At 44.8% G+C, this 13,120-nt stretch overlaps 1 protein-coding gene across 4 annotated transcripts in view; it reads left to right on the top strand.

Annotated features, from left to right (window-relative positions):
* FCHSD2 (FCH and double SH3 domains 2) overlaps positions 1–13,120 on the top strand; it is a 195,179-nt gene that overhangs the window by 102,395 nt on the left and 79,664 nt on the right. For all 4 annotated transcript variants that reach the window (XM_075415395.1, XM_075415404.1, XM_075415422.1 and 1 more), the window contains exons 6-8: positions 5,628–5,761; positions 7,584–7,638; positions 8,065–8,193. In XM_075415395.1, coding sequence (XP_075271510.1) covers positions 5,628–5,761; positions 7,584–7,638; positions 8,065–8,193 — 318 coding nt within the window. The remainder of the gene's footprint in view (positions 1–5,627; positions 5,762–7,583; positions 7,639–8,064; positions 8,194–13,120) is intronic.

Here is a 13,120-nt window from a genome sequence, read left to right on the forward strand (position 1 = left end):
CTTTGTTATAGAAGTAAATAGGCAGGTCGTTGACGATCTGAGCTAGATGATCTGAAATTAAAATTGCTTGGAAATCAGTCTTGTAAAATGTGATACACGGTGGGCCAAAGCCGTCGCTGCGAATCGATCATCCTGCTGTGGCCGTTCCGTTGGATTGGTTTTGCAGTGACGGTTGCCAGGGGGTTTTGGTAGAATGGGTTCTGGTTGGAAGAAAAGTCGTATCTTAAACCTGAAGGAAGGACTCGTGCCATGTTCGAGATGTAGAGTGCAGGTTACCCAGCTGCCTCCTGTGTAGGCATCGCCGGTAAGTGTGCCAGAATTGGCAACGGGCACAAACTGAAGCACAGGAAGTTCCGTCTGAACATGAGGAAGAACTTCTTCCCTCTGAGGGTGATGGAGCACTGGAACAGGCTGCCCAGGGAGGCTGTGGAGTCTCCTTCTCTGGAGATATTCAAGACCCACCTGGACAAGGTCCTCTACAACCTACTGTAGGTGACCCTGCTTCGGCAGGAGGGTTGGACTGGGTGACCCACAGAGGTCCCTTCCAACCCCTACCATTCTGTGATTCTGTGAAGCTGCTATCATCGATCTGTTAGTCCATGCAAAGAGAACAGCATAGTTCGAGGAAAAAGATAAGCTTGGCTAGCATTTAATTGGCTGTTAACGTTTGAAAGTAATTTGTGTCTTGAAAGGTCTCTGCCTTCAAGTAAAGTGCAACGTTCGGTCTGTTTCCCTAAGGCAGTAGGACATGTCTTAAAAATATGGTGATATGTATTTATGTAAAGCGAAGTACTCGTCGTATTGTAAGTATTTTGTGTTTGTGTTCTGCGGGTTTCGCTGCAGCGAGGAGAAAACCTCCTGGTTGAAAGAGGGAGCCCAGTTTGCAGCAAGTCACTCCTGCACCAAGCAGACATTTGTAAAAGTTCTCAAGACTGAACTTCTGAAGTGCTCCCTTGGACGCAGCGTAACAGGAGGAGAGAGAGAGAAAAGCTAGTGGAACACGCTTTCTCAGGCATGAGTTGGTAGCTGTCAGTAGTCCTTCCGTGCTTCATTATCGAGCATTTATTCACGTCACCTCTCGGTTTAGTTTGAGGTAGGTTGAGCAATCCAGGCAAGGTAAAACACACAAAAAAACCCCCCAGACAGCACACCATTTCAGTTCAGTTTGCTAAAAAGTGATGACAACGAACTGTAACTTACCTGGTTATATGTTCTCAAGTGGTATTTTGTAAAATACTTGGCTACAAACTTTTCAGTAGATGTTGGCGTAACATGAGCTCGCAGTTTCTGAACGAATTATTATACAGCTCTTAGAAGCTTGTGCGATATCTGTTTTTCCAGAGGATAAAATCACTTTATTAATGTTGTTTAATTGTCCTGGGGAATTTTGTTTTTCTGTGAAGCTTTCCAAACAATACTGTAGCACTTTTTTAGTATCCTTACTGGGTAAATAATCTCCAGTTGTATTCTTCTGCAAGTGCTGCTAGTTCCGTGTTTACGAGCCAGCAGTAGAAGTGGGGATCACTTCTTGAAATTTATATAAATGACAGAGGTTCCTTTTTTCCTGCACTTTTGAATTAGCAGAACAAGTTCTTATGATTATCAGGGCAGTATCTCTGGTTCAAAGTGTTCTAACAGCGGCACGCTTCTTCTGCAACATGGAATAACCGTTCACTTGGTGGTGTTCAGTTTCCTCCACAGCAAATTTGTCTCACACAATGCAGTCTCTCACCCTTTCCTTTGGATTTCCAAACAGATAACGAATACATCATGGTGACCTCCATCCAGACAAAAGCTTGTCAAAATAGGTATCTAGAGTCAGTAAAATACTTGTAACGTCATGCTGGAGTGCCCATCTAAAATCAAGCTTCTATTAGAAGCAGCGTCGCCTTCCAGGATTGCAGTAGGTGTTGGGTCGCTCTTGATGAGATGTCACCTTTATTTGCCAGATGTTTCTGTAAACCTTTACTACCTTGACTTGGTAGCATATAGAAATAGCATTTTTATGACTCATTTTAATACTAAACCGGAACAATTCCAGAAAACCTCATCATAATGTGCTGAAAAATATTGCGAAATGGCAAGGTGACTCTGGAGCAGGGGTAATAAACGTGTCTCCTGTTGACCACGCCTGACCTCCTGAGAAAGCTGGTTCCCTGCCCTCCCTCGGCGGCTCCAGGACACAGACGAGAAGGCTGTTCTGAGGCCAGCAGCCCACGCCCTGCCGCTGTCTTTACGCAGAGACCCCGTAAGCTTATCCTGTAAGTGATGTATGGTTTTGTCCGTTGGCCTTGGAAGAGAAGGCAGAGCGCTGCCCGTTTGTCGGGTATCTGCAGGAAGGACGACGTGGCCACCACTGCAGACGTTTGCAGGGATCGCTGTCAGAGACTGAAAGGCAAACAGCAGAAAATCACTCTGTGAGGAGGCAGTGTGAGGAGTGTGGCCAGTAGGTCGAGAGAGGTTCTCCTCCCCCTCTACTTTGCCCTGGTGAGGCCCCATCTGCAGTACTGAGTCCAGTGCTGGGCTCCCCAGTTCAAGAAAGATGAGGAGCTACTGGAGAGAGTCCAGCGGAGGGCTACAAGGATGAGGAGGGGACTGGAACATCTCTGCTACGAGGAGAGGCTGAGGGAGCTGGGCTTGTTCAGCCTGGAGAAGAGAAGGCTGAGAGGGAACCTTAGAAGTGCCTACAAGTATCTTCAGGGTGGGTGTCAGGGGGATGGGGCCAGACTCTTTCCAGTGGTGCCCAGCGACAGGACAAGGGGCAACGGGCACAAACTGAAGCCGAGGAAGCTCCAGCTGAAGACGAGGAAGAACTTCTCCCCTCTGAGGGTGACGGAGCCCTGGCCCAGGCTGCCCAGAGGGGCTGTGGAGTCTCCTTCTCTGGAGATATTCCAACCCCGGCTGGCCGCGGTGCTGTGCAGCCTGCTCTGGGTGACCCTGCTTCGGCAGGGGGTTGGGCTGGGTGACGCACAGAGGTCCCTTCCACCTCCTAATATTCTGTGATTCTGTGAATTTTTATGTGCTTCATAGCCAGAGAGGAACTTAACATTATTAGTGAGAGTAGAATTGTGTGGTGAGAAGATGAGCAATTTCTATTGACTGAAACAAAAAGTTCATTTTTTACTATTATTTATAACACTTGTTGAATACTGTGAGACTGATGTTACGCTGTTGGATTACATCACCTTACTAGTCTTGCAGTGCTTGTAAAGGAGGTTACGTGCGTTCAGAATTAGTGTAATGAAAACCCTTAGGTGTTTAGGAGGGGTGTTGGGTGAAAGGACAACGTGTGGCACCTTGGATGGGAGAAGCTGGGTGTGTGATAATGATGTGGCAGAGGTGGGACCTTGGGACTGGTCTTTGAAGGACAGAAAGGCAAAGTGAAAGGCAAGCTGGTGTCCTTAAGCTAGCTTGAGGCTCTGCTTCTGAGTATTGCCTGGAGCCACATCTAGTCTGTAATATCTATAATTAAATATAAACGCATTAAACCATCACTCTTACATGTGCTTAAGCTACTTTGGGTAAAAGAAAATCTTTACAAATCTCTTTTAAAGGTACTACAACTGTAGACTTTGATAATTTATTTTGTTAAGATCCTTTCTGCTTAGTAGAGACCCTTTCCAACAAACTTTTTCTGAAGCTGGTAGGATGCTGAACGTTTTGATCGTTGTTGCGGGTTAACCATGGCCAGCAGGTCAGCCCTGCACAGCCGCTCGCTCGCTCCCCTCCGGCGCGATGGGGGAGAGAATTGGAAGGGGAAAAGTGCGAAAACTTGTGGGCTGAGGTAAAAACCTTTAATAGGTGAAGCAAAATAAGGAATTCATTCACTCTTTCCCATCGTCAGGCAGGCGTTTAGCTGTCTCCAGGGAAGCAGGGCTCCGTCACGCGTGATGGTGACGTGGCAGGACAGACACCGTAACTCCGAACGTCCCTCTTTCCTCCTCCTTCCCCCGGCTTTTCCTGCTGAGCGTGGCGTGGTGCGGTATGGGCTTAGCCGGCCCCGCAGCGTCCCCTCCGAGGCTCTCGTCCCCGCCACCCTGCTTGCTGGCAGGGCAGCGGGACGGATGGCGAAGACCTGGATGCTGTGGAAGCACTGCTCAGCCATAGCGAAACCAGCCCCGTGCTATGAACACAGGTTTCGTCACAAATCCAAAATACAGCCCCATACCAGCCACTGCATGGAAAATTAACACTTTACCAGCCAAAGCCAGTACAGCAATTTTTCCACTATTTCTTTGAATATTATTTTTTGACATTTTTGTCATACTAATTGAATATTATTTTTTTACATTTATGACATCCCATTTCCTCCCCCTCTCCTCTGCCCTGGTGAGGCCCCAGCTGCACTACGGTGTCCAGTTCTGGGCTCACCAGTTCAAGAGAGATGAGGAGCTACTGGAGAGAGACCAGAGCAGGTCTACGAGGATGGTGAGGGGACTGGAGCATCTCTCCTACAAGGAGAGGCTGAGGGAGCTGGGCTTGTTCAGCCTGAAGAAGAGAAGGCTGAGAGGGGACCTTAGAAATGCCGATAAATCTCTCCAGGGTGGGTGTCAGGAGGATGGGGCCAGACTCTTTCCAGTGGTGCCCAGCGACAGGACAAGGGGCAACGGGCACAAACTGAAGCCGAGGAAGTTCCAGCTGAAGATGAGGAAGAACTTCTTCCCTCTGAGGGTGATGGAGCCCTGGTCCAGGCTGCCCAGAGGGGCTGTGGAGTCTCCTTCTCTGGAGATATTCCAACCCCGGCTGGCCGCGGTGCTGTGCAGCCTGCTCTGGGTGACCCTGCTTCGGCAGGGGTTTGGGCTGGGTGATCCCCAGAGGGCCCTGCCAACCCCTGCCATGCTGGGATTCTGGGATTAAAATGTGTGTCGTAACACTGGTTGAGTCATATTAATGAAATGAGATGGATTTATTTTCACCCCTTGACTAGCTGTGCACTGTAAGCCTGTAAGTTTTCTTTGCGAATTACACTGATTTCTGACATAATCCTGTTTGTTGGAAAGCTCTCGGAAGAGTTTTAAGAAAAATGAGCTCTTACAATAATGTTTATCAAATTGTTCTCATTGTTGTGTTGTTGTGTTTTACGTGGCAGCTTTTGTCTGGTGTTTTAAATTTTAGAGAAAGAAAGATCAGTCATTTCTTCTGTCAGCTCTGCTAGATTGCCTTGGGATTTTTCCCAATTGTATTACAATTATTTCAGCTAATTACCTCATCCAAAGCTTTTAGAACTTTTATGTTTAATTTGCGAGTTGTTGAATTTGAATAGTTCAACAGCAGAAGAAAGAAAGAAGGAAAGGAATGAAAGGAATGAAAGGAAGGAAAGGAATGAAAGGAAGGAAAGGAAGGAAGGAAGGAAGGAAGGAGAGTAAGAGAGAAAGAGAGAAAGAAAAAGAGAGGAAGAGAGAAAGAAAAAGAAAGAGAGAAAGAAAAATAAAGAAGACAGAAAGAAATATGGATTTATGTTCTGAGCAGCTTTGAAAGAAATTAATGAATAATTGACCAGGAGTGACTTGGAGACCGCGTCGTTCCATGTAAAATGTAATGAAGAGCAGTAAAATGATGATTATAGTAATATTTGGATGCAAAAATACATTAATGTTTGGGGTTTTTTCCTGAATGCTTTTTTTCAGTGCGTGGACCAGTTGACGAGGATCCAAGCTGAATTACAAGAGACAGTAAAAGATTTAGCTAAAGGCAAAAAGAAATATTTTGAGACCGAACAGATGGCTCAAGCGGTGCGGGAGAAAGCTGATATTGAGGCCAAGTATGTTTTTATAATAGCATATGTATAAATAATTGCATGGGTATAAATCAGATTTGTGCTTGTATTAGTTTTTACACTTGGTATTGTTTCAGAAGAAAGATAACTGCTTTTAGTGAGCTTGTGCCAATATTTTTTCATGTTGCTTATATACATTTTTGTAACCATTTCAAGCATGCTTTTACCCCGATGGTGAAGTTTAACTCATGTACGCTGGTTTCTCTAGGAAGGAAGTTAAACTAACGGCTTTAATTTGACCTTTTCAAGGGACAGTGTGTGGGCTGGCACTCTTTTTGATGTTAAAGGTTGCTGCTTCCTTCTCCCTCCACAGATTTCGAACTTAAGGTAGAAATATAAAGCAGATAAATGCTCTTCTCAAATAGTGGAGCGATGAGGCTGGGGAGGGGTCTGGAGAACAAGTCTGATGGGGAGCGGCTGAGGGAGCTGGGGCTGTTCAGTGTGGAGAAGAGGAGGCTGAGGGGAGACCTTCTCGCTCTCTACAGCTCCCTGACAGGAGGGTGTAGTGAGGCGGGGGTTGGTCTCTTCTCCCAGGTAACCAGTGACAGGACGAGAGGCAATGGCCTCAAGCTGTGTCAGGGGAGGTTTAGATTGGATATTGGGAAAAATGTCTTTCCTGCAAGAGTGATCAGGCCTTGGAGCAGGCTGCCCAGGGCAGTGGTGGAGTCCCCATCCCTGGAGGAGTTTAAAAACGGTGTGGATGTGGCCCTTGGGGACATGGTTTAGCAGGCATGGTGGTGTTGGGTTGGTGGTTGGGCTTGATGATCTTGGAGGTCTTTTCCAACCTTGATGATTCTGTGATTCCGTGATTCTAATTTGGTATCAATCCATTTGGAGGGGGAGAGGGGGTGGGATGCGGTTTTCCATTTTTGAAGATAAATTTTTGAGGCTTTAGTGTTTTATGCTCCTTGACAGATCCTGAAGAGGTTGGTTTCCTTCCTTTCAGGAAAGCAAGTAACTCCCATGTTTTCAGTTTGGAGTTTGGTCTGTCTGACGGGAGTTTGCCTCACCCTTCTTTTGCAAGTTTTGCCTTTTTTTTTTGTTATGAGAAATTCCTCTGGGTTATTCTTAGGGAATGAAAAGAAAGTATGGTTTCATTAGAGAATGCTGGATGATGGAAAGAAGAACTTCAATAAGATTACCTGTAATACCTGACGAAAGTGAAAAAATCGAACCAACCAACCAAAAACTAGAGCTTTGGAATTGCTGGCCAGATTCTTACTGCAGTATTGTCCAGATTAAAATAGCTATTTTTACTTGATTTTGTTTTCTTACTTTTTAAAACACCATTTCCCAAATATTTGATGAAGTACTTCCCTAATTTCTCTTTCATTGATCTAAATATGAAAATCACACCAATTCTGCTTCTAAAAATATGTATGCATACAGGATTCCAGCTTGCTGGATCATAATTACTAACGTTTTTGCAGTAATATTCCTTCAGATGACCAGCTGTTCAGATTCACAGCACTTTGTGCCTGGAGGGCTATCTCAAAATCCATCAGATGCCAAAATAACTTGACCTGCAGCCGCCACCCAGCTTCCCCTTCAGGACATATTTAAATTTACTTCAAAAATCAGGGTGAGCGGTGTAAAACAGAGCAAGCATTGAAGATCCGATTGAGGTAGCTCAGCATACTTTGTAATATTTTGCTTGATCCTTTAAGCTTTTCTTAATAGTATACAAATAAAAATTTAAGCATAAAAAGTTAGTTAAATTACACTTTTGCTGAAGTGAAGTACAGTGACCTGTATTTTTGTAGAAAGGGTCTAAGACAGTAATCTCTCCTTTTAATTTTGGTTTCAGGTCCAAACTTAGTCTTTTTCAGTCGAGAATAAGCTTGCAGAAGGCAAGTGTCAAGGTGAGTATAAAAAACCCTGAACATTTCTTACGGCCGTGCTTTGTAGCTGATTTCGTGAGGCGTGTGACCGCAGCTGCCTGGAAGCTAGAGAGGACTGACGTTTCGGAAGAGAATATTGTGAGAACGAGTGCTGAGAGAAGAGCAGGCTCTTTCGCACTGCAGAATTGCCTAAGACCAAATTTACAAGGAAGTTTCTTCTAGTGGGAATTAGAACTGTTCTTTGAGGACTGTGCGTGGAATTAGAGCTGCGTGAGAGAAAAATACGTTAGAAATCCCCTTACCATTAACAAAACTGCTAAGCTATTAATCCCTGAAAGTTTGGACTATATTAATACATACATATGCGTGTTAATTTACTACTAATACATATTTGGTCACTTAACTTCTCACTGGTACGTATCTTTTAACTTCCATTTCTTCTTGTAGTTAAAAGCGCGACGATCCGAGTGCAATTCCAAGGCTATCCATGCAAGGAATGATTACCTTCTCACTTTAGCAGCTGCTAATGCGCACCAGGATCGCTATTATCAAACAGACTTAGTAAACATTATGAAGGTAAGGAAGCTCATTTATGTATGGGCGTTGGGAAGTGTGAAAATGTGGAATTCAGAAGGAGTGAAGCACAAAGTCTCGGGTTGTTTCGCGACAGCAGTGTGGACTTTTGCAGTATATGAGAGTGTGGTGCGGAAGATCCTGCAATAGCGTGCAAGATACTTGGCACCAACTATCAGGCCCCAAAACTAAGCAGTCACCTTGATTTTTTAATACACTTTTTTTTCTGAAAAACTCACTTGGATAAAGGGCTCAAGTTTGCAAAAGTGGGACCTGTATTGTAGTCAGCCTTAAGTAAGGTGGAGATTTGTTAGTTCTGCAGCAGCATACCCCATACTCCTTTTTTGTATCCAGTTATCTGATCAGAACGCTTCTTTACGGTGTGATTAATGAAAATATAATCATCAAATATCTTGGTTTCAAACTATGAATTTTAGAGAATAGCAAATCAGCCTCACTGTTCTCACGCGGGGCAGCCTGCCAAGCCAAGCCGAGAGCAGATACTTGAACTCGCAGGAAATGACACACTTAGAAAATGCGAATATGATTGCTCACAGTTTGGTTTTTTTTTTCATAGCATCCTGGAATTACTTAAATGTATGCTATTCCTGCCTCTTACAATTAGATAGTTACAGATAAATTGTAAAATCTGTAAAATCAGCTATTTAAAGCTAATTTATACTTTATATAGTTGCATTTCATATATTGACATTTTCAAATTTGCTGTCTACAAACTTATTTTCCGGTGATGCAATCAGGCATGGCAACTGTAATTTGCATTTAAAATTGCTTTATTGAAGAGCTGTCACCGTATTAGAACAAATCACCGTATTATCAGCAACAATATTGATCTGAAAAGCAGGTAACCGAAGTAGAAAATGAGAGCACCAAAGGAGGCCTCCGAGGGATTCCTGTATGTAATTCCATTGTGTCTTGGCTAAGGTGACCGCTCCGATGGCAGTGTGTGCGTGCCTCTGAGTAAATCACAGCCTGCGTTAGGAATTCATCGCTCTGCCCGATGTCTGACTTCCTGGCGGGCTCAGCCAGATCTGGGTATCTCGGAGGCAATGCGGAGCCGATATCCTTGAGGCAACGAGCCTGCCATTCCTCTGCGTGTGTGTACGTGTGGTTGTGCTTTTCTGTTAGTAAAGCAGGAATATTTATGCTGACTGAATGTTGAGTGCGTGGAAATGATTATAAAGTCAATACTTCCTTACAAGGCTGGAGATAAAATTATGAATTGATGCTTACATAAGATAATTCCATACTTACATGCATGGCTGGCTGTCATCAGTTAATGCTCTTATTGAAAGTAGTGCTGGAAGCGAATTTAATATGGTCACAAGAAAACAAACATAACAGTCATTGGAAATAATAAAGGAACGCGCGGATAGCCCAGGTAAAATCGTGGCTGGCTCTGGTGGGTTGTGGCTGCTCCAGTCTCAGGGCGCTGCCGCGTAAACCCTGCGAAGGGATTCTGGTTTCTTCTCTACCTCTGGCTGCGTTTTGTGTGAGGTGCAAACTAAGCGTGTAGCGAGCTGGGCAGGACCTTCGTCTCGTGGAGTTTCCGTAAAGATTTCTGTCTTTCGGGTGGCGTGAGCTTTCTGTTCTGCCGTGTTAGAAACCTGCGGACACCCCAGCAGCGTGGGTTTTTTATAAATGGTGGTAAAACATCAAACTGAAAACCACTGAATCTTTTTGAAAGACTGAAAAATACAATGATGGAAAACCAGGTCATGCTGGTGCTGTTCCTCTGCATGTGCACCGTTGTCCGTAGACGTTCTACATGCACGAGGCCCAGTTGCTCAAGCCGCTGCTGATCTGTGGTGGTTGTTTTACCCAGCTTCTGGGCTTGTTCTTATCCCGTCCTTTCATTTGTAGAACTTGTTTTGAAGGTTTTTTCAAAGTCAGTGTGTTTTTGATCTGGAAATCCTTCTGTGCAATGTATTCTTCGATATAAATAATTGTGGTTTGCTGAAAATGTGAGGTGCAAGTTCTTTGAACCAAATTATTTTGGAAGGGAAGGACAAAATTCAGGGTTCTTTTTCTGCATCTCTCTCAGATATTTGTAGTAGTTGAGTCTCCTCGTCTGATAAACAGCTGTGTTCTTAATAAAGAACTGTAAATTTGGGTTTTTTGCACTGTTGTTCGTGAGCAAAAATACAGGGGAGCACACCCACGTGTCCTTGCGACAGAGTCGGTCTGTGGAGCGAGGGAGAGAGCAGTTCAAAGGCGAAGGCTCAAACTGAAACAGCTGCTGAAGGCATTTGAGAAGAGGCGGGGAAAACCCTCAGGAAAATGAAGTGTGATGTGTCACTGGGCTCCAACTGCGTTCATCCAGGAGCTCTAATGTAAATTCAAATGTGAAGCTGCTTATATATGAACAACATTGTGTAATCTGGTGCTAAAACCTGCCAGCGGAAAGCGCAGAGCGTGTCCTGGCCTGTGAAAAGGGCTCCGGGAAGGCCCCTGGGGTTATAGATGAAGAAATCCGACCGCCCTGCCAGGTGGGCTGATAAAACCAGCGCAGTGATGAGTGGAGTCATCGCTCGCCCGCGGGTAGGTACGATACGGTGGGAATGATCAAGGCGATTTTTTGAAGAGGGAAAGCATCCTGCGAGAAGAGATCTGTGAGGAGTCAGTAAGCCTGGGGAGAAGGGTGATTCGTCTGATTGAACGTCTCAAATTTGCCGGGAGCTCTCGGCAAACTTCTCACTCAGTCTCTGCTTACGTCAAAGAACGACGTTGTTACAGGTAGGGCGGTGAGGCTTTTCTCATAGGTTAATAACTGATGAAGAGATACAGAAGATGTGGGATTAAAGGAAATACTTGGGTTTTGTACAGGAAGGAGATTTGCTGGCAGAGTCCTGGTTTCTCTCTTACCGATCTCCTCCTCCTGGAATGCGTGTGGGAACCATGCTGTTGAACGTGCTGAGAAAATGATTATTTTATTTAGTGTAATGATTTAGCATAAAGAATATGGAGAAGGAACTGAAGAGAGAGGCGATGATTTGAAGGGGAAGAATCATTCAGTGTAAGCGAAGGTAAAGCTTATTACCAAAAAGTATGGTAAGATCTTGACAATTTTGACTGACCAGAAAGAAAATGGTACTTGAAATTGGTGTTAGAAAAGAGAAGAGCAGTCATCTGGGGGAGAAAATTGCTGCCTACAGGAGCTCTGAATAGCCATTACCATTGATGGAGGCTACTGTAACTGGAAAATAGAGTGAAGGATAAAGACATGGAGACTTTGTCTATTAAATGTTTCTAATCCTTGCTTTAGGTAACATCGCTAGGGAGGGAGGTATTCTGAGAGGATATTAAAACCTTTCCTAGGCAGCAGAGTTGTTGTTTTAATAGGTTGAGTGGCAGTGTGACCCAGTATATGTCATGTGCTAGAATACAGTTGTAGTGTCTAAACATGTTCATTGATGTGTTGAGAGTAACATTCTAAAAGTACATCTTTTATCATAGAATCATAGGTTGGAAAAGACCTCTAAGATCATCAAGTCCAACCCTCAACCCAACCCCACCATGCCTGCTAAACCATGCCCCGAAGTGCCACATCTACACGGTTTTTGAACCCCTCCAGGGACGGGGACTCCACCACTGCCCTAGGCAGCCTGGGCCAAGGCCTGACCACTCTTTCAGTGAAGAAATTTTTCCCAATATCCAATCTAAACCTCCCCTGACACAACTTGAGGCCATTGCCTCTTGTCCTGTCGCTGGTTACTTGGGAGAAGAGACCAACACCCACCTCACTACACCCTCCTGTCTGGTGGTTGTAGAGAGCGAGAAGGTCCTCGCTCAGCCTCCTCTTCTCCAGACCAAACAACCTCAGTTCCGTCAGCCGCTCCCCATCAGACTTGTTCTCCAGACCGCTCACCAGGCTTGTTGCCCTTCTTTGGACACGCTCCAGCCCCTCCATGTCCTTCTTGGAGTGAGGGACCCCAAACTGAACACAGTACTCGAGGTGCGGCCTCACCAGTGCTGAGTCCGGGGGCACGATCCCCTCCCTGCTCCTGCTGGCCACACCATTCCTGAGACGAGCCCACACTATTCCTGATACTTAATGATATCTTAATGTCTTAAGATTAATAACTTCATATTAGTAAGTCCTTAGATGTTCCTGTGGTGGTGCCCACCTTCGTATCTGTAAGGATTTCTCCATTTCTCTGCAGTTGAGCGTCTACATCTTCTTCTGTTTGAACTCTGCAGGATTGTCCACGTTTCTAAACCACATCAATTTTCTCCTTAAACTGTTCAGATTTTGTCTGTCTTGCAGCGCTTTTGGAGTTACTGCCTTCTTGCAGGTACTCGGCTTCTTTTGTGGGTTCTTTCTTGACCGAGACTCTCAAAGACAGAACTAAGCATTCCTAAAAAATTCATTTCTCATGCCAGCTGCTCCGTGTGAAAGCGAACTGGAAGGTTGGCTTCTGTGAGGAGCAAGTGGGGCTTGCAGAGTGGAGTCAGCAGCATCTCAGACATCGTAGGACTTACTCCGTTATTTAGTGTCTACCCTTCAGGGTGAGTTCTGCAGACTGGTGATTCTCTCTGCCCTGCAGAGCAGGTGAGACTCCTGCAAGCCACACCATCTCCAGAGGGAGATACCACTCCAGTACCAGTTTCGTTAGCTTGTATGAAATCAGGGCAGCTATTTTTGTATATGGCAGATATGTACATTTAAAATTATTTTCAGGCTAGTTTTCAGAGTTACTCAGTAACCTGTAGATAAATCCTTTATCTAAATAATACTTCAGGATGTTACTTGGTTAATACAGTAATCTTCAGACTTGAAAAACAAACTGCCCCACCTCCCTGCCTGCAAGATCTCCCTCCTCCTCAGCTTAGTATCAGTTTTACAATAGAGCCATTAGAAATCATGTGGAAAGTGGGAAAAAAAAGCAGGTTTGTTGTGTTTTTAAAGACA

This window comes from Opisthocomus hoazin, chromosome 1, assembly GCF_030867145.1.
Source record: "Opisthocomus hoazin isolate bOpiHoa1 chromosome 1, bOpiHoa1.hap1, whole genome shotgun sequence".
Taxonomy (NCBI): domain Eukaryota; kingdom Metazoa; phylum Chordata; class Aves; order Opisthocomiformes; family Opisthocomidae; genus Opisthocomus; species Opisthocomus hoazin.